This window comes from Toxotes jaculatrix, chromosome 13 (genome assembly GCF_017976425.1).
Source record: "Toxotes jaculatrix isolate fToxJac2 chromosome 13, fToxJac2.pri, whole genome shotgun sequence".
Taxonomy (NCBI): Eukaryota; Metazoa; Chordata; class Actinopteri; family Toxotidae; genus Toxotes; species Toxotes jaculatrix.
In genome coordinates, this window is record NC_054406.1 from 15,448,868 (window position 1) to 15,470,670 (window position 21,803).

A 21,803-nucleotide genomic window follows, 5' to 3' on the forward strand; every position below is an offset into this window, starting at 1 on the left:
AAAGCAAAGAGAAAGAGGACAGAAGCATTAAAGTAATATTCTCAAGTGCTAAAATACAACATATATTCTGTCTTTTCCAATAAAGTATAAACAAACCAAAATGAGATTCATTAATATGAGAGATACAGATCAAAGGAAATGCAGCAGAAGAAATCCAATCACAGATCTTCCTATCCGCAGAAAATTCTTGAGGGATTGTGTAACAGGTTTAGTTTAGTCTGTGTCTTGTTGCTTCAGCAGTTTCGATGCCTCGCATGTGCGATTAACTCAGGATGCTGTTACCATACAGATATAGATGACCCCCTCAAGTCTGATTCCTTACCTCTGGAGGAAGCAGTTGCTATACAGCTGTGCACACTGTGCTGACTGTGAACTCTGTCTCACTGGCCATGATGTCAGTGGGTTGGATGTTACGGTCATACATAGGGTTTTCGAACGTAGCTCGTCCGTTAGTGTTCTCGTGGCCCACGTAGCCGTTGAAGGGGACTTTGGGTCTTCTTCTGAGATGAAATGAATCAGCGTAATAAACAATGAGTCGTGTTCACGTTAAAGGTGGATAACACATCCACTGTACAGCAGAGAGATGTGTGTCCCCAGTGGGGTTTGGATATACTGCTAATTAGTGGAACAAAATCTGTTTTAATTGTCACATTAGCAGTGTGAAGATCACACATGGGTCGCAAGTTGACTTGCTGAATGACTCATTCACTCATCATTACTTCAATCTACTATTTCAGCTTCAACCTGCTACTTCAATCTGGTTAACCAGATTTTTTTTTTTTTTTTCTCAGCAGGGAGAGGAGATTCTCTCTGTCACAGAGGAAGATTTCCTCATTTTGAGGTCAACATTTGACTTTGTGGATTGAAAAAAATCCATATTAAGTTAATGGATCTTAGCGGGTGAGTGCAAATTTATCTTGCGAAAGAAATCAAGCAAATGTAAGATTCTTATCTAAAAACAGTTCACTTTGCAGAGGTGAAGTAACCCTTGACTTAACATTCTTCCAATTTAAGCAGGATTCCTGAACTAGTATCAGCATCAGCACCAGAGTATCTTCACCATGTTGCTTGCAGATGAAGCAGCAGTGTGAAATATACCAACGGTGCGAGCCTTACCTGTGTTTGTAGAGGTACAAAGCGAAGCCTGCAATGATCATTGCTATAAAAGGCACTAGGATGGCTGCTGCCACTGAACTGCTGTTGGAGGCAAAGTTGTAGCCTGGGTTGTCTCTGCTGGGATCCAAACTCTCTGGAAGAGAAAGAGGTGAGACGTCAAGCCTTTGCTTCAGCATGACTTCAGTAGAAAATGACTTCAGCAGCAGATATTAGAATTAAACCCTGTAAATGACACTATTAAAACAAAACAACAAAACAAAAGTTCACAAAAGTGAAATGAACAGAAAAAGTGCAATAAAATGAACAGCAATGACTGAAGAAGGCTACAAGGAGCGCTCCATTTACAGACAAGTGACTTTTTTACGTTTATTTCTATGCTTTATTTTCATTTCCCCCTGGGAAAGTCAAATTCCATTATCCTCACAATGACTCTTAATTACTGACATCAAAGGCCGACGGCTATTAACTCTTTTTTTTTTTCTCTCATTTATGGAGGTGCGCGTCTGCAACAGCAACAGTGGAGGAGTGACAGCCCACCTGTTTGCCACAGAATGCCAAAAAAGCTCCAATAAAGGACAAGTGACAAACAAGAAGGAATTCAATTAGTGGGTTTTGTAGTGTTTGCCAATCAGCCCCCCGTCGGATGAGCCCGGGCACACAAACAGATGCACGAACACACTCACCGCACTCGCCGTTACACCATCACCGAGTTAAAACACAACACGCCAACGTCGACAAATTGAGCAGGATTACTTCCAAGAAGTCCAGCCCACCTCCCAGACTCATATCCGTTTTTTTCCCTCATACACACTTAAACACACATACACATGAATACCCTGGCACCAGCCCCGGTCCTCTGTATTAATAAAGAGCTGTTTACTCAGTCAGTGTGCTGTGGCAGGGTGGTAGCAGAGGGAGGCGGGGGTCTGCACCTGCTGTTCAAGCACCTTTCTCATTATGGTAGATTTTCACATCTTCCCTGTTTTCACACACCTTTCGCTGTGCATACACACACTTAATCTATGTTAACACCGCATACCTTCATGCTCGATTCCAAATTCCTGCTCAGATCCGATCTGTTTTTGCACCTGCACTTCAGTCTGTCCACAGCCAGTATGAAAGTGACTCCAACCTGGGCTTTGCTATTTATAAGCTGCTGAATTCAAGTGAATTCTGTCTTCATCATTATCATGAGTCAAAAGAAAACTGTTTACATAGGTTTACATAACATAAGATCAATGTCACATATGAGGGAGTGAAGAATCTGAATGTAAAGGCTTTAAGCTGCATTTTAAATGTAACTGTAGTCACATATCTCACAAACATTCAGCTTATTCTCTTATTTGTCCATGTGTGCCTTTCTTTTCTGAACACTGTGAGCCACGAGGACAGGCTGTCAAGGCTACTTGAAAAATTAAATTTTTTAACTAACCACAACTGACGTGCTGATGGAGAGTTTAGCGTTGGGAGAACACAAGTACATATTTAATTTAATGTATTATCAGACTCTGCAGGCTTATGTGTCCACTCAGTGAGTCCAGTTTATGGAGATGTATACAAAAGCCTAAAATTGAGATTGATGTCAAAAAAAGACGTGATGTTGAATGTCCAAAAATGTTCCTTATCTCTCAGGATATCATGGCTTTTTATTTTTTTGGATGATTTGCATATTTCATGCTAGTTAATTAATGCATTTTTTCTGTTCACACTTATGGTACCATGGACTGTAACAGTGGGTGGCAGCAGTACACCAATGTTGTGAACTGGCAAAAATCGAATAAGAAGAACACCCCCCATCCTTTTTTCTATTCTTGAGCATTTTGACAAACTTCCAGCATTTGTTTCAAATGCACCAGTTAAAATACACATCGACACAGGAAGGTGGATTTTTACATTTTCTGTTTTTCTCTTCCACATGTGGAACACACAGAAGAGCGGGAAGTGTTTGCAGCTGTAGGTGCATCAAACCATGGGGAAAACCAGGTAATAAAGATCTTTCTCACACACACATACACACACACACACACACACACACATATAACAGCTGCAGCCACCCAGATCCATGGAGTCAGGATGTGAGGATTTGCTGTATACATAATGTTGGGGAAAAAAAAATCACGAGGAGGATCACGTGGGTGGGATTTCTAGGTCACAAACATGAAGCAGAATATATGGATGGTTGCAGCTTTCGGAAAAAAAAAAGTTCTGTACCTATGACAGCAGAGCTGAAGTTGCTAAGGGAACCAAAGAATGACAAGTGGGCAAAGAATGGCGGATACTTACTGTATCAAAACTGCAAGATGTGGGGTTACTTGATATGGCAACCCACAAACTCTCTAAGGACTGATTGTGTTTAGCTGTGTTGTGTGTGGGAGGAGTGTGTGCATGTGGATATCATTTTCTGACTATTAATCATGTTTGTGAACTGTGTTTGCCTCTTTATGCTGGATTCACAGCTACATTCTGCAGACGTGTTTTCACATTTGTAATTGATTACAAATCCAACACAGCAGATTACGTGCTGTGACAACACTTGCAACTCTGCTTAAGGACACTACATATAGTCCAGACCATAATTATGTGCTTCGGGCTCTGTGTTTCAGCATATTCAAGTTGAAATAAAATAATGGATACTACTATTAAAATTAAAATTCAAAGCCACAGCTTTAATTTGAGTAGGTTTATATCAATATAGAAAGACCTCTGTGGGAGATAATGCTCTTTTAACACCTACTGTTCAAATTGCAAGGGTTCAAAAGTAACTGGACACTACTATAGGTTTCTCAGGAAACTTCAGCACAACAGAGCTCACACGAGTTGATGGAGAGCTGGGAGTTGCCATTTAGATTGAGGTGATGCTGTCTGTCCATCTGAGGAGTAAAGAGGTGACTATGCAAGTGAAGAAGATAATAATGAAGCTCAAAAGAACAAAAAAGCAGCAGCTGGGTATTTTCTTCAAAAGCAGGTGAGCACAGGAAAAATACAAAATAGCAAAAGACCTGGTAGACCGAGGAGCACCGGCTGATGAAACAAAAATGAGCCTCTATCAAAACATTGGAAAGAGAAAAAAAGGGAGAAAAATGGAAAAGAGCTCGTGGCCCAAAGGAGACCACTTCATCTGTCAAACACAGCTTCTGTTACGACTTGAGCATGTCTATTGATGTAAACCTACTCAAATTTGAATGCGCTGAAGCACAGAGCCTGAAGAACAAGAAACGTCTAACTGTCCAAATACTTATGGTACTTGACCGAATATTGTAAGTGAAAGATTTCAGATTTGACGGGGAAAAATACACTGTGGTTTCTATAACCAAATGGACAGCTCACTCACCCAGTCTCTGGAGACCAAATTGGCCAAAGCCTTTCCCTCTGACAAATCCCTGGTACACAAAGGAGTTGGATGAGGAGATGTAGGACACCTAGGGGGAGAGAGGAGCGGAAGACAAACACTTCATGTGTCACATCCAGGCTTTACAAAGGGCCGTATCATCAAAGTGTCAGCAGTTGGTGCACGCAGAAAATGAAATATCATGTCAAAGGAACTGAGAGGCGCTCTCATGGCTGACATTTAATATGACGCTTTTCTGCTCAAGAGCACAAACATAAACACACTCAGCCGCGCTGCGCACACACTAGCATGTTATACAAGAGGACTGCTCCAATTTGCACGGGACTAGCTCGTACGTAAACACTCGTGCACATAAAAACCCATGCAGAGGCAGACACACACATATACTGTGGCCTGCTATTTTAATTATATCAGGAGTGTGTGTGCATTAGAGGCTGGGCGATAATATGGGAGAGAGGAGTGGAGGGGGTCTGTCGAGTCCTGATTACCAGGCAATGATTTAACTGACATTTTAATTAAAGAGAAAACTCTCTGTGGGCCCTCCATCTCCCCAGAGTGACAAGGTTAGTGTGTATGTGTGCTTGTGCATATTTCACAGTATAGGTGTGTGTTTGTGTGTGTGTGTGTGAGTGGGATGTAACATCTCCACAGTTACACAGAGAGGTGTTGTATTGAGCCCGACCCTGATCTTGCACTTACATGTCCGTCTAGGGCCCAGTTGTCTATTTTGAACTTGTTGACGAAGATCTCCACGGGGCCTCTGATCTGGTGGACCTGTAGCAGCAGCTGAGCTTCCTCCCTCTTATATGTACCTACAGGAAAAACAGGTTTACAGTCATTTAGGAGCAAGAGTCACACTGAAACCACCTAAAAAGGGGTGATGTGATACAGATACATATATGAAAACATTTGGGAACCGCTAGAAAAATGACATTTTGCTGATTTTTGAAGTGAAAAGAATTTATTATATGTGTCACTGTTACTTTTTATTTCACGAATTCCAAAAATGGAAGAAATTAATAAGTAACTGTGGTGTTCACAAAAGTTGAGGCACCTAGATTTACTGACAACACTCCAAATTATTCTCAAATACAACATATCAGATTTTGTCAGGGGCAGGACAATAAAGTCTTAGACTTATTTCCATCGTCCCTGGTGTTTTCACAGTCCATCAATCTGTGTAGAAAATGGAGATAGGAAATCACTGTCTGACATGAAGACATATTACACAATAAGCACCGAAACGTAGACAATTGAATGTCAAGAACAATCAGTCAACTAAAATGCGGGACGTCACATCATGAAAGACAACGGCTGTGAACTAAAAGGATTTTAAGATAGCATCGTTGTAAACAGGAGCTCTGTCTAGCTGCCACTGTTTTACCAACCTGACTTAAAGCTGGAATGGTTTGACTCACTCTTAATTGACTTACTTAATTTTACTCATTTTTAAAACACTCAGGCCTCCATTAACTCATTAGGCCTTAATGGACTCATTAGGACTCGTCATTGTCGTTAGGAATTGTCGGTTGATGACATTTCCACAGCTCATAAATTCTCAGACACTTCAAAAGTTGTGATAACATTCAACAACCATGGGCTCCTCTAGGCAACCGACTGAGGATCTGAAATGAAGCTGATTGATTCCCATGAAGCAGGGGAGACTGTAAAAAGATATCAAAACACTTCCAGCTTGAAATTTCCACTGTCCAAAATGTCATTAAAAAATGGCAGTTATGGTGAACTGTGGAAGTGAAGACGAGATCAGGAAGACCAAGAAATCTTTCAGATAAACTTCACGGGCAGAAAGGTGAAGCACAACCCCGATATGACTGCAAAGCAGCTGCAGGAAGGTTTAGCTGACACAGGAGTGTTGAAGCACTGTTCCACTGTGCAGTGCTGATGCACAAACGTGGTCTAACATGCTGTCAGAAGGAAACCTTACCTGCGACCTCATCACAAAGGTCAACATTTGAAGTCTGCAACGCAACATCTGGATAAGCCAGAGTCATTTTTGGAAACAGATGCTATGGACAGATGAAGTTAAAACTCAGCTCTTGGGCCGCAACCACCAAAGGTATGTTTCTAGAATTTCACCCAGTGCAGTGGCTGTTTTTAATAGTTTTTGGTATTTGAGACAAACATTGTATTCATAAAAAAACTGTTTTGTGAAAATTTGGTGTGAACATTCATACTTAACATTAAATTTTACAATAAAGCAATTTTACTTGTTGATTGTACACACAAACAATAACAATCCTCATGTCTGACTAGACAACATTGTTTTCATTAGAGAGTGTGGTGCTCAAGTTTGTAGCTGCAGAAGCTAATTTTTACTACACCGTGATGAAGATTGATAGCACCTAGGTACAGAGGAGTGAAGTGTCCAAGCCGTGACTGATGCAAATTTGCGTCTTAATGATCACAGCTGCACGGTGATTATGCCACAGGCAAAAAATAAAAAATAAAATGGCTGCTGTTTTGTAACAGCAGCAATGATCTGCTCCATGCAGGGATCACATTCATTTCTTGCTCCTCGTGCTGCCTTGAATTTGTCTAACAATGGTCTGTTTGGATAAAATGCAATCCAGGGTGTGTATGTGTGAGAGAGAAAGAGGGTTTTTTTTTGAAGGTCTTGGCTGTGACTTCTGTTTCTGAAATACCAACCGGCAAGTTTGAGTTCCACTCCGCTGTGGTCGATGAGTGTCCCGTTAACCCGGTTGCTAAAGGGTTCAAAGGCAGTGATGCTGAGCATGGCTGGCTGCTTCTTCCCCAGGTACTCATAGGATCCCCTCCACAGAGAGTTCTTGGCAAATACACCACCAGGAACTGAAAGAGGGAGGGAGGTTATTTAACTGATTATTACACATTTAAGCTAAGAGGAGGAATGAATCAATGACACAAGACAAGTACTATTAGCAGAGAGGATATATTATTCTGATTTATGCTGCAGTGGAGATAAATACAAATGAATTTAAGTTGAGTGATATTAAACTCTTTTGAAACACAAAAAAGACCTGCCGTACCTGGTAATTTGGAGGGTGGCTCCTGCACTGTCCCCACTGGGCTCTTACCACTTGGGCGATTATCAGCTGGAGAGAACAACAACACAAAAATTAACACAAGAAAACACTTAACAAGCTTATCCCGTAAACAGGCATGGCGTATGCCTCAGGAAGGGAGAAGAAAACATCAAATTTTCACTTTAAACACAACAGCTCTGAGGTAATTGAAGTAGGAGGATGTCACCATCAGCACCCCCTGTCCACCTCCACGCCAAATAAGCCCTGTGGTGGCCAGAGTGAGGGCTGCCTGCGTCAGGACTTGACTCATGTGTCAAAGAGCATCCCGGGTGTCCCCGCAGGGCTACGGCTAAGTTAGAGACACAGTTTTGCAGCTTCAAGGGAAGCACTTTAATAATGCCTGACTATTCACAAGGGGCTGCAGGTCTACACACCATAGTAGTAAACATACACCCACACAGACAAACAGAGCAAAGAGGCCTATCCACACACCTGCAAACAAAGACATGTATGCTGATGCTAGTTTATGAGCACAAACATCACCTTGGATAAATGTATACAGACACAAACAAGCACACATATCCACACACTCCTTCAGCCTTCGACTTTATTAGCTGCCAGTCTTTTGAGCTGCCTTTCCATCACAGCGCCCACAGGCGCTGTTAATATCCTGTATGTGCTAAGGCCAGTCCTCTTTCTTGCCTTCGCTCTTAATGGCCTGGCCTTAAAAATACACATCAACCTCCATATTTCAGCAACAGCTTGGCATGGAATCCATCACACGGATATCCCCCTCTAGTACGCCTTTCTCTTTAAGCCATTAGCATTCGTCTACCCTAGATAATTGTGTGTCGATGACTCTATTTTTTTCCTATATGTATTTAGGCCAAAGCTTAGGGGTGTCTTAATGGCAGTCTATTTGTCTGCTAGACCTTGTTAACACTGCCTCACCATTTGTAAGAGGTACTTCTGCTAACCTAATCAATGGGATAGATTGGCCTAATCAGGTTTTGCACCCTTGTTAATGTTTCAAAGCTTGTGTGTGTGTGTGCAATTCCATGCAGTGTAATTGTTTGATGGATGGGCCATTCTACCCTGGCATGTGTCTGAGAATAAGCAAGTGTTAACAGAGCTATTCATCAACATTAGCTGAATCCCCAATTTCCCAACCTGAGACACCACTAAATCCCGTACCAGTATGGACCCCAATGGTTTCAATAAACGCTGCTAATGGAAACTGAACATTATAAACAAGAGGTGAAGTGTTTTAAGTGTGTGATACATCTGTGTGCTTCCCCGGGAAACTGGGTGGCCATGAATCTGTGTGCGTGTTTGTGCCTGTATGTATGCATGTGTGTTTCCAGACCAGCAGGCCATGTAAATGATAATGTAGAAATTGAGCAGCTGCAAAAGCATAGAGGCTGCACATGTGTCCATGTCTTGGCATATTTAATATCAGGTATTTCTCCATGTTCCCTTATTGATGTAATGTGACCATGTTTGTACCTGCACAGAGAGGTGGTTTCCCTGTCCAGCTCCCATCAGACCTGCAGGTCCTGTGCTCTGATCCTCCGGCCAAGTAGAAGCCGGGCTGACATGTATAGATCAGCGTGTAGCCAAGGGATGGCAGTTCAATGGCTCTCACATCAGACTGGGCTGGCAGCTCCGGCTGGCTGCAGTGGTGGGCTGGAGAGGAGCGAGAAAGAGGGGGGGGGGGGGGTTTAAGGGACCAAAGCAGAAGAGAGTGGGGGTTTTAGAGAAACAGGTTAAAGTTGGGATGAGGAGAAGAGCAGGGAGAGGGATCAGAGGAGCAACAGACAAAAAAAGAGAAAATAAAGTGGAAGAGGAAAAGGAGAAAAAGTGAAAGAGAGTGCCAAGGTGGAGGTGTGGGGTTAAGGAAGAGTATATGGGATATGTAGGTGTCAAATTCTGAGTAAAGCAAAGTTTTGCTCAAAGTTATGATTCCCACACAGCTATATGTAAGGTTTTTTTTTTTTTTTTTTTGCAATGTGAGCAGACAGTGAGCTTACCAATGCACTCAGGTTGAAAACCACTCCAAGTGAGGTTGGGCAGACAAGTGCGAGAAATGGAGCCCTGCAGTAAGTAGCCCTTTCTACAGCTGAAGAACACAGTGCTGCTGATCTGTAAGAGGACACACAGGTGGGTGAGAGGATGTGGATTTCACAATGAAAGCACTGAGCTGATTTTGCACACACAAGTGGTACTTTAATGGTCATTTTTTTGGGGCGAGGTTTATTTTTCCAAAAATAGTTTTTGCTCTCTTGTAGTGGCCTCTGTGAGTTCACTATTATTATATTATCTTGAATTCATGGAGCAACAGAGCTGAGAGCCTCCTCTTTGAAACTAAGCAATGCTGCTGGTGCCAATGTTCTGTCATGTAATACTATGTAAGTCTGGTGTAATTTATTAAATCATCAAGACAGTGGGAAACAATTTGGGGAGCTTTCAACATCTGACTTTGTGGGTGTGATATTAAAAATATATTTTTTTCAAAAGGCCATTTTCACAGAAGACATTTTGAAAGTGTCAGTGGGAAAAAACACAGTGAGCCATGACAGCGTGGGCACTGCACTGAATGGAATTCAGCCATCCTTCATTTGATTATTTACACCTGTGCTTTTCTCACTTCTGCCCTCAGTAAAAATGGCTTATTACTTGCAATGAATACGTATTTAAAGTAGTAATAATCAAAGGTATTCAAGCCCACAAGCCATGTAGACTCTTAGCCATTAAATTCTGTACAGAAAATAACACAGAGCTCAGAAGAAGAGAATATTATCAACATCCCTTATGGTGTCAGAAGGGTGAAGGTTCTGAGCTGAGTATGCTTTCCTTATATTATCAGTTTCGAAGCAGTCATTGATTTAACCTTGCCGTTCACACTGTGAAAAATGTATGGTACAATAATAAAGGAAGGAAAACACACATTACACTACACAAGTTTTAAAAAAACCCCTCTCAGGCTTTAATTAAATTTTTGTTCAATATATGAATTCAATTTCCTGTGTGGCCACAAGTTCACACCTGGTAGCCTTGACTGTTGTTCTGATTTCCAAAGAGAGGACTGCCGGGGTCTCCACAGGTAGTGTGAGTGGGATCTGAAACACACACGCAAACACAACACGTCTTTAATAACTACTCTCATGTTAAAGCAATTTTCACTGGATCTTTTTTCCCCTTACAGCCTAGAGAGTGTGTCAGGGCGATCAAGGCAGCTTCAAAAAGCTAATCATGACAATAAAACTGTACATATAGAGCAACCTTAGAGGTGCTGCAAGAAGTGCTGTAAAGTAATTTCAGCAGTGGCTACATAATGTACACGTACAACACAGGTTCTATTTGTTATTGATTAAATTAATCATTTAATCTTAGTTTAACCTTTCCCACATGTCAGGCACTATGATTTTCATCAGTGGCTAAAATAAACTGGCTGATAAATGATGCATAGGCAGTGGAATTATTGGTCACCCATGGCTATAATGAATTAATGTTTAAACTATTATCGGGTCAAAGGTTTGCATGTGTGCATATTTTCCAGCTTCCTACTTTAACCTCAAATATCACAACTGACCTGAGGGCTGGAACAAAGCATTTTTATTTTATGCTCAGTGTGTTTTTGTCTGCACAGCGTGATTTCTTTGAGTGCTTCATCAGCATTCACATTTATACACTAAATTAAATCGTATCATTCTTCCTCGTTTAAAGATGTTTATTGCAGTAAGAAATATTTTGGCTGGGAGAGGGCCAAGACCCTTTTGTGATACTGGGGCCAGTTTTACAAAAGAACCAACAGCTTCTCCACACACTGTCTACATGGTGTGTTAAGATTTGACTGAACCCACAGTCATTCTGAAACTGGTGGAAAAAAAAAAATGTTCTGGGTTGTTTTAATTAATTACACAGATCAGAATTGAAAAACGGAATCAATATAGCTTGTTAACTAGGTTAAATGGTTTTTGCATGCTTTATTTCTTGATTGCAAAAGGCAAGAGAGAACATAAGGGGGAAGAATATAAGCAAGCCAGTGGGTGGCTTTTCTCACACTGTCATATCAAAAGTAATTACATATAATACTCAATGTTCTGTGCTCTGGTTAAAGAGGCCACAGGTCGTGCATACTGATGCCAGCAACCGTCATAACCCGCCTTGCATGCCAAGTATTACACCAAACCCTATTTTCTAACTCTTTCAATATGTTGGGCTTTGCATAAATGAACGGAATAGCAGCTTACCTATGCAAGAGGGTTGCGTGCCACTCCATATACCATCATACTGGCAATATCTTCTGGCAGAGCCCACCAGGACAAGAGGTGGGTAGCAGGAGAAGGAGACAGAGGAGAGGTAGGTGAATCCTCGGTCCTCCCTCCTCCCCTGGGCTGGTATCCCTGGGTCTCCACAGAACACAGCTGCAAAGATATAAAAGGGAGGAAAGAGAGGAACAGGGGAATATGAAGTGATCTGCCAACCTTGTTGAGGGTGAGATGTCATACATAATGTAGCCTCAGAGACAAATCAATGTAACATGTAATGTAATTGGGCATTCCAGCACGGTGCCACTTACGGAAGCACTGTGGTTTCTCTCCACTCCAGTTACCGTTGCCCTGGCATGTTAACACAGTGGGCAGGGACAGCTGGTAACCTTGGTTACAGGCGTAGCTGATGCTGGAGCCCCAGGTGAAGTCTGTACCGACGACCTGTCCGTTAGGGATGGTGGGTGGTGGACCGCATACGATCGCTACGAGGAGAAAAAGAGGCAATGCAGGACCATGAATTCACATTATTTTAAATGAGGTGATACGCTCCACTCCAAGTGAGTATTAGTGTAATGGAAAATAAGTACTTCTATTATAATTTCTGTACTATCCATTTGCTCTATCCTTCCATAATCACTCCTTCCTTTCCTGTAGCCAATAATGTCTTGTAGATTTATCTTATCACCATGCTGCAGTTTACCTTTACAGAGTGGTTTGGTGCCGTTCCAGGTGCGGTCCTTGGTGCAGATGAGAGTGGAGGCACGGTCAGCGTCCATGGTGAAACCAGGTGAACACTGGAAACTGACAGTGTGGTTGTAGGTGAAATCATTCCCTAACCTCACGCCATTGGCTGGCACTCCAGGGTCACCGCAGTTGATTACTGTTCAAACAATATAAAAAGTAACAACAAGTGAGAATGAATTAAATTGCCTAATACAACGGGACAACGGCAGCAGATGTAGTTGAACACAAGGGGAGAGATGCTGAGAGGAAGTTTGCCAGGGTTAAAGAAAATTCAAAAGAAAAGTTCACCACCTCATCACGTCTGAACCATACTATTTGATGATTTGATTTGTTTTACATTTGACGGTACACGGTGAAGCAGGAAATCAATATCACACCCTCAGGATGAAATATAAACAACAAAGTATTTAGAATTGCACACTGGATGGAACCTCAAAATTAATGAACTGTTAAATGAACTTGACCCGAGCAGTTCACCACACCAACAAAACTTAATCTAAAAGGCGACGTCGTTGTCTTCACAGGCAATAAGCACTTCATTCATTTATGGACAACCACTTTTGGATGATAAATTTATACCGTATATGTGCTTAGAAATATTACTTACTATGCAGCAGGCAGATTTTTCAATCACAGTCACCCATGGTGTGATTTAATGCTTTATATCAGAAAGAGCTGTCCTTGTACTTTGATTGTCTACAGTTTAGTGCCTTTAGGATGTAGAGAGACTACATCTTGTGAAGGGTGTCCCTCTACAGTAGCTCCCTCAGGCTCCGAAATGTGCCATATTTCTCTCTGATCATACTTTTACATCCTGCGGGGAAAACAGCGTGATTGAGTAACAACAGTGAGAATTCCACTGTGTGACTCAGCAGCATCGTAGCTCAGTTCTGCTGTAAATGTCTGAGAAGGAAAATCCAGGGCACAGAAGGAAAACTTGCACTAAGTTTCCTTGGGACAAAAATGCATTATTAAAGGCGTATGACCAGGATTCCAGTAGGGAGAGGAAACTGGGCCTCTTGGAGGTGTAGAGTCTCCCTTTGATATAGCAAGCTCTTGTCCTACTGGTTTGGTAAGGGTGTGCTGCTTGCAGGCACAGGGTCTATCTACTCTGTAACAATACCTGCAGAGCTGAGATACATGGCGAAAATCTCTCCTCTTGCACCCATATATTCTTAGTTTGTCACTGGTTTGTCTCTGCTTCGGGATTGTAAATGCTAAATAAAATGTGTAAATTTCATTCGCAGTAAGTAAGTTACAGCTACAGTGAAGAGGGGACTCTCCACCTCCTCTGTCAAGTAAATCCCTTTTAGCATATAGTTTGGGTTTTTTTTTTCAGATCAATAGGAATCATTGAACTAAAAGTGCCTCTATTCAGGTCTCGCTGGAGGTGCTCTACTAAAATGTGTCAACATGTACCCTTTCACTCCTATGGATTACTGAGTTCTGAAATCCATAATGGTGCTGCTTAGGATTTATCCTCTCCATTCAGACGGAACTGGTTCTCTTAGTGACCTCTATTTGCCAGGGTCTCTTGGCTCTGTACAGCAGCTGTGTGTCTTTTGTGAAACATGATGATATAGGGCTGTCAGTCAGGCCTGTGCCATTCGAGTGGACAACGCCACGAGCCAGTGTCCTCCTGCTGATCCAGGGAATAACATGAGTCATTCGTTGCTAAAAGATATTTGCTTTTACAGGCGATTAACATGACTTCTATGTTCCCCTGCATTTCTTACATAACATGTCTTGGATAATATTACCTATTTATCTTCCATTTACACAAGACACAACTCAGACATGTATAAGTAAAGAAAACAGGAAAGCATCTGACACTGGAGCACGAATCTCCATTCAAATATGGATAAAAGGATGAGAACTACATACAGATACACTAAGGTTCCTCCTCTGTGAGAGCTGTTAATCACCTGAGCACTCTGGCATGTTCCCGGTCCAGGTCCCGTTCACAGTGCAGTGTCGCGTGAGCAGGCCGGTAGAGTAATAGCCCTCCCTGCAAGCGTAAGTGATGGATCTGGAAAACGTTAGGCCGTCGTGGATCAGGATCTGGGCATTCCGTGGAGTTCCCGGGTTTCCACAGGAGATCACTGAAAAGAAGGGAGAAAAAGAGATGGCAGCAGACAAGGATTAGGCGGTATTCATCCCAAGTGAATCAGTGGTGAAAGTGTATGTGTACTGTATCGAGTGTGTGTGTATGGATTGGGGATAAAGATAAGGATGGGAGTTGAGGAGTGTAGGCACTGTACCGTTGCAGACTTTTCCCCCTCTAAGCATTTTGTCCACTCCCCAACCTAAATGCCTAAAACATCTAATTACGTTATGTTACCCAGCAAAATAGTAGTAAATAAAGTTGGTTAGACTCATGTATAATTTCTAGACAGTGATCAATAAAGGCAATCAATCGCCACCAAAAACATTTTGTGTTCCTCTTTGCATATATTCAGGGAATTACAAAAGGTTTAGTTTCCTTAAAAGGGGCTTTGTCCATATTAGTTTGAGTTTTATAATGCTCTTGATATATGTATGTTAATAAGACTTCCTCAAACTAAACTAAACATAGGTTGGTGTCCTGCTACATCCCTTTTATACTCCTTCATAGGTCTGATACGCATCTTCACTTGGTTTGTTTTCTCTTTCCCTTTGTTTTTCATTCAGTTCACCCGAACACCATCTTTATCATCTTCCCCTGCGTCCTACTTCATAAGTAACTCTGCTTTGATGGACATATCCTTTGCTCAGAAAATCCCTTGGTGTCTGTCCGGCCGCCAGCGATGGTTCTGTTCATTACAGTCTCCAGCTTGCCCTGGGCCCTCAGAGCCCCCTGGGCATCGCCCTCCCGTAATGACCAGATGTGGCCTGGCCCTTGAAGTCTGTGCCAACCAAGAACAGGTGGACAACCTCGGCTAGTAGGCATACCACACACCACAGAGGGAATGAGACTGAGTGGAGGTGAGGAGGAGGAGGAGGAGGAGGAGGAGGAGGAGAGGAGGCCGTGGAAGTGTGAGAGGAGGGGGATGTGTGTATGTGGGTGTGTGAGTATGTGTGTGCATGAGGGGGGTGTTAAGACCACAAGTGAAAACAGCCTGGGAAACATGATGAAGCTTCTGGAAATAACACACTGCATGCAGCAAAGAGGAGAGAAAACGAGTCGTGTTCATTGGAGAGTAAGAAAAGAGTAGGGAAGAAATATTACAAAATAACTGGTAGATATAACTGGATGGTAAAACTTGCCAACCTGAAGGTATAAAAATGCTGCTGAGATTATGGATGGTTTAATCATTTTAGTGCTTCTAGGTGATGAATAAAAACCCTTGGACATACCCTTCCTGTTCATGCAGTATACCCTGACCCAATATGAAAGGAAAATGAATCTGAAACACAACCCTGATAGGCAAAAAATAAAATAAAATAAAAAAAAATAGATGCTGTGAAATGCCAAGAACAGCTGCAAGGACAATGTGAAAATAAACCACACAGTGACAGTAACTGATATGATTCTAATCTGAATCAGGCTAAATTCGCACACTTCAAAGCGTTTGCACAGGATCACCTCTTGAGATCACCTTTAACAGCCTCTTTCTCTTTTATTGTTTCGGCTGCATGCAAGTTATTTGACGGTGGAAAAAGAAGAATTATACTCTAGTTCTTTCATTGTCTGTAATGTCTTTGTCCTGTCTCAGCAGTAATAATGGATAGCGCAGGGCCCAATCGATAGGTCGCACAATACACATTCAGAGAGCCGGCTTTTTCAGGTGTTAGCAGCAGAATGAATGCAATGTTGCACAATGACAAAAACTTAAAAAATATGGTGTTATATCAACAAGGAAAACATTCTCTGTTATGCCCCCCCCCCCATTCTCTAATGTTTAATTACTTTAAATTGTTTGGCAAACACACACACAAAACGCCTGCACATTTGCGATGTGTCTTTCAATCAGTTTTAAAATGAAGCATCTAATTACACAAGGAAGCATCAGTGAATGTGACTAAAGTATTAACCACAATCTCTGAGTGCAGAGAAGCTCAAAAAGTGCAGTTCAGTGGTGGGATTTCTTGAGATCAGCTAGCTCTGAAAACGCTTATAAATGCAGAGATGAGGAAAATATAAATACTCATTAGTAAAGTGCCCACATCCTAAAACATCCTCTAACACCACAATTAACTCTAATCGGGGGAATGATTTGGGTGTCTATCACCCCTGAAATTGCAATCTATGCATACAAAGGCTTGTAAACCTAATGCTGTGGGAATTAAACAAACTTCTGAGCAAATGAAGAAGAAAGGTAGCTTGAAAGAAAGACAAGATACTGAAAAGAAACAAAATGAAATGTAGAGTTCAGTGAACATCAGTTTCAACTTCATAACTAAGAACTCAGCTGCTCTGTTTCACATGTTATTACATGGTTAGATCCCGTGTTCATTCATTACTGGTCTCTTTAATCAGCAGCCCACACATGATTTTCTCCTGCGTTGTCCTCCAGCACCTTGTAAGGAATCCCAAGACATTCCCAGGCCAGATGAGATATGTAATCTCTCCATAGTCCTCTGGGTCTGCTGCAGGGTCTCCAGCTGGACATGTCCAGAATACTTCCAATGCACACAGGGGTCAGCAGCCTGATCAGACTTCTTAACAACTGACTGATTTTGATGCAAAGGGGCATTTGCTCTGCTCCAACATCCTCAGTATCCAAGATGCTCTGCTTATTCCCTAAAGGGTTTTTCCCTTTTGGTCACTACCCAAAAGCTCATTGCCACGAGCAAAAGCTGGAACCTAAATCAATTCTTTACTTGGAGGAGAAACCTTGAGATTCAAACACAGAAAATAACATGATAATCCACAGGCTTTGTGGAGCTTCACACCTGCTGTGAATGCACCCAAGTAAGCACCCGAATTGCACACAAGGCTCTTGCCTAGGTTACATAAAAACCAAATAACCAGGAATGAATTTTATCAGTGCTTCACATTCCCACAGCTACCACCACAGGACATGTTAGTTTTGTCCAAGTACATGAAACAAATGGAGATGACCCCTCCAGCATCTCTGAGTGGGAGAGGGGTGAGGCAACAAGGCGGAAATCCATATTTATGCTGCTGAAATGTAACTCTGACCACCAGCCAGAGTCTCCTGCCATGCACTGTGGTAAAAGCTTACATGTAAATGCTGAGCATGATGTGATTCAGCTGTATAAATAGTGCATATGGGTTTCCTTTTTTTTTTTTTTTTAATGTGACCCACTACCTCCTTCTATCGGTCTATGCTTGCCAGACAAGAAAGAACAACAACAAAAAAAACACACATATATATTCCTTACCATGACACTCAGGTTGGGTTCCCAGCCAGGTCCCATTGGCTAGACAGGTTCTCTCTGGTGAACCCTTCAGCATATAGCCGGGCTCACAGCTAAAGCGGACAACACTGCCCACTGTAAACTCTTCGCCCAGGCGGATTCCATGCACAGGTACACCTGGATCTCCACACAGCCCAGCAGACTCCCCTGGAAAGATTAAAAAAACAAAAAAAAAAAACAAAAGAAAAGCATATATATATATATATATTTATAAACGTGACAAATGTAGCGAGAAAAATAGCTCATATTTTTGACTATATGAGACTACCTCTCCCGTGGAGAACACACGTTAGGCAGGTACTCTCCACATGAGTGATGTTTTCATATTAAAACACAATAAGGATGCGATTAGAACGGGAACACAGACCCCCTCTCCCACCCGATTGCCATCCAACAGGAAAATAATATACCCCTACCTCCCTGAGGAGTGACTAGCTTCCCAAATACATTAAGTTTCATTATATCTATTTGTTCAACATGCTGAAAATGCGGAAAACGATTCATCGACGCGACACGTATTTTGCCCCTCTCTACATAATTCCACGTTCTCAATTTAAAACAATCACAAATCGTTTAGTACTGCTGTGTACTGCTCGTGCTCCTTATTTTACAAGGAGCTGGTCAACATCACTTTAATAGAGCTTAGCTAAGAAAGTCAGGGAAATCTTTATAAAAAGGATGTGTTTATTGCCCGTTGAAAGAACACTAGCAATCCCCAGGATATATATGAGCGTCATGAATTGTGACATTAAACTGTCAGCATGCGATTTTATTGTCACACAGCTTATGGGTCTCTCTGTGTGCACTACTTTGTGAGTCTCTGTCACATCTTTGTGAATGTGTTTGTATTTGTGGATATGCGTTCGCATGTTTGGACACCCCCATGGCCTTTTGCATGCATGTCAGGAGGCCTTGAAGCGAATCACTATAAGGGGAGGTGAAGTATGCAGGGCTTTATAACCCACCTGAGGTGTGGGCGTCCCTGTTCCTCAGTCTAATATGAGCAGATTAAAGCAGTTTTATGGAGGACACTCTCTTTGCCCTTGAGGCCTGTTGAGCAGACAGACAGCTCCATCTTTGGTCCACCTACTTCGCTCATTACTTGCTAACAGCTGCCACCCAAACTCTTTATTTGTTGGCCTGGTGTTACAAGGGCATGACTGTGACTGGATGGTGAGATTACATCTGACTTAATCGAGTGTTAGAGGCAGAAAGGGGAGACGAGGATGAGAGGATGGGTCATAGCTCCAAATATTAGCAATTAAATGCTGATTGTTCAAATCTTTTTTTTTTTAAGACCATCAAGCGTTCTCCTTTACAAAATAGGGTTATTTTCAGTTTTATTATTCCAAACCATCGGTCAGTCAATCTGGGTGTAGTTTTCCGTACCAGAGCAGTGTGGAGGTGAGCCGCTCCACTGGCCGTCCAGCTGGCACATTCGAGTCGTGTTGCCGATGATGGTACGCTGGCCGATGCAGCTGTACCGGATGACTGAGCCCACTGTCCGACGGTCGCCTGATATCTGGGCGTAAGGTGGCATGCTGGGGCGGTCACACAGTACCACTGTCCAATCAGAGCAGAAAGATGAGAGAAACACAGAACAATGAACAAATGGAAATGTTTCCAGGCCAGTGGTGAGGAAGTGATAAATACACCGCTCACTGTATCTATGGCCTTGTTTTAGCAAAATGACACAGTATTAATGTTTGGTTACACTGGATTTGTGTTTGTTGCCTCTACATGACCAAGTATTTTATCAAAACAAAACTGATTGAGAAACAAAACTGATTAAGAGACTATGTTTCATCAGAGTGTTTTCTAACTTTATCACACTGAGTATGCTTAGATTTCAACTGGAAAACAGGATTTCCTACTCTGAATGGAGGTTAACCCAGTACAGCTGAAATGGTTATTTGGTTAATTGATTAGTCGCTCAGAAGATTATAAAAAATATAGCCAACCATTATGATAATTGGTAGATTATTTTAAGTCATTTTTATTAAAGGAAGTATTGAGAATGTGTTGTTTCTTGCTCCTACAAAGGTGTTAATTTGCTGCTTTTCAACTTGGGCTCTGGATTTTTTTTTAATTTCTAACATTTTATAGACTAAACAATTGTCATGGCTCTAATAATGTAGGCTCAATAATTGTAAAAATCACTAATCGCTATTTGTAGGAAATATTTATTGTATATTTATTGCAATGATTTTGCTAAAAATGATGTTTAACACACCCACTAACATAAAGGACAACAACAGCTTTTAGACTGAATTTTTTTCTTTATTCTTTGAGTGGAGCGGTGGGGGTGGGTGCTTGCCTGGCCAGTTTACGCAGTTTTACCCACCTCTTGTATAAACTGACCCAATATACCTTGGAAAAAAAACAACTGGAAATCACGCAGTGCCTCTTACAGCCAACCCCTGAGGTACTCACACAGGCACTTGGGCAGGGAACGGTCCCAGGTGCCGTCCCCCTGACAAGAGATGGAGCTGGTACCCAGCAGGTAGTAGCCTGGGTTACAGCGGTACGACACAGTGGTCTGGAAGCTGTAGCGATGCGGCCCGCTGGGCAGTACCTGCCTGATGCTGTTCTCTACATGGCCTGGCTCTGTGCAGTTCACGACTGAGGAAAGGGACAACAGGGGGTGAGGTGGATGAAAAAGACAAAGAGGAAAAAAAAGACATCTTGTGTGAGCATTTCAGGTTCAATTTAACTCATTTGAATTATTTGAATTACATTTTCAGATGATAATTTGATGCTAGGATCTCGTTTTTCAACCATGATACAGATAGATGACTCTCTCTCACAGGGAACATGCCCATTTTAAAAGCAGTTTTTTTTCTCATGGATTTACTCTGTCTGTCCATTACTTTCCTCATCTACTACTTCCGCCCATCCAGCATCCATCCATCCACCCCAGTCCAAATGAAGTAGGAGGCAGTCTCCGGAAATAAACATTTGCTTCATTAGAGCCAGTCTCCTGCTGGCCGCAGTGGTGCAGAGATGGTGATGGATGGAGAGCTCGCAGGAGAAGAGGCACCATGTCAGTTTAGCACCAGATGGAGAGAGTTAGGGAAGAGGAGAATGAGGGATGAGTGAGGAGCGAGGGATAGCGAGGGGGGTGTGGTACAGAGTTAGAGAGGAAGAGACCCTGATGGTGCAGAATATATTAAAATTCATGACAGAATGTCAGGCTATGAATGCCACCAGCACCAATCCATCTTGAGTGTCTCAGATACAAGACACAAACCAAAACCTTACACTGCCTCAACAAAGTCAGAGTACGGTGTGTAGCAGTTGCTGTTCTATACTGTGAATCGCAACTAAATGTGAACTATGACGCCAAAACTCTAATGGCTTCTATAACACCGCCTGGGAGTGCCCACACAGCCATTATGCCCCGGTCTGCCTTGCCAGTCTTGCCCCCACGAGTGTGCCTTTGCCACAGCCAAAATGAACCCATTGTATGCTAATGGGCCCAAAAGCTCTCTCAAAGCAGGCCAGCACAGCTAAATCACCCCCCAAATACCTATTATAATGTATTCCTTCCAGTAGAGAGCTGACCCGTTGTGCCATCATTTACAACTTACTGCATAATAACACTACAAAGCGTATTTGAAGCAGTGGAGCTGCTTCAGCACGAGACTTTCCGAGCTTGGAATTCAGCTTTGAATAAATGTGCTCGGGCAGCATGGGCTCAAAAGCGATCCAACAGTCATCTAAAACGACTGACCTCCTGGTAAATTTTTTGCGTGTGGCCCAGTGGGCAGGGGGAGAGGAAGCGAAGGGATGAAAGGAATAGAAGAATAAAATTGAGAGGGGAAGAAGGGCTGAGGTAATTCATCTCTGTTCCACTCAGAAGTGGGGGACCCCGGTCACCCTCTCCTCCTCTTGGCCTCCTGCCAAGTAACGGCCCTGCAAGTGGTTGTGTCA

General features: G+C 42.3%; 1 protein-coding gene across 1 annotated transcript in view; it reads right to left on the reverse strand.

Moving 5' to 3' along the window:
• Positions 1–340: 340 nt before the first annotated feature.
• The window catches only part of csmd2 (CUB and Sushi multiple domains 2), a 224,401-nt gene continuing 202,938 nt past the window's right edge, over positions 341–21,803 (reverse strand). The window contains exons 56-71 of the mRNA XM_041052918.1: positions 20,304–20,492; positions 19,260–19,433; positions 17,835–18,017; positions 14,432–14,608; positions 12,463–12,642; positions 12,071–12,244; positions 11,742–11,915; positions 10,534–10,607; positions 9,519–9,630; positions 8,995–9,174; positions 7,492–7,557; positions 7,133–7,294; positions 5,165–5,277; positions 4,448–4,535; positions 1,117–1,249; positions 341–500 (exon numbers count right to left, since the gene is read on the reverse strand). Coding sequence (XP_040908852.1) covers positions 341–500; positions 1,117–1,249; positions 4,448–4,535; positions 5,165–5,277; positions 7,133–7,294; positions 7,492–7,557; positions 8,995–9,174; positions 9,519–9,630; positions 10,534–10,607; positions 11,742–11,915; positions 12,071–12,244; positions 12,463–12,642; positions 14,432–14,608; positions 17,835–18,017; positions 19,260–19,433; positions 20,304–20,492 — 2,339 coding nt within the window. The remainder of the gene's footprint in view (positions 501–1,116; positions 1,250–4,447; positions 4,536–5,164; positions 5,278–7,132; positions 7,295–7,491; positions 7,558–8,994; positions 9,175–9,518; positions 9,631–10,533; positions 10,608–11,741; positions 11,916–12,070; positions 12,245–12,462; positions 12,643–14,431; positions 14,609–17,834; positions 18,018–19,259; positions 19,434–20,303; positions 20,493–21,803) is intronic.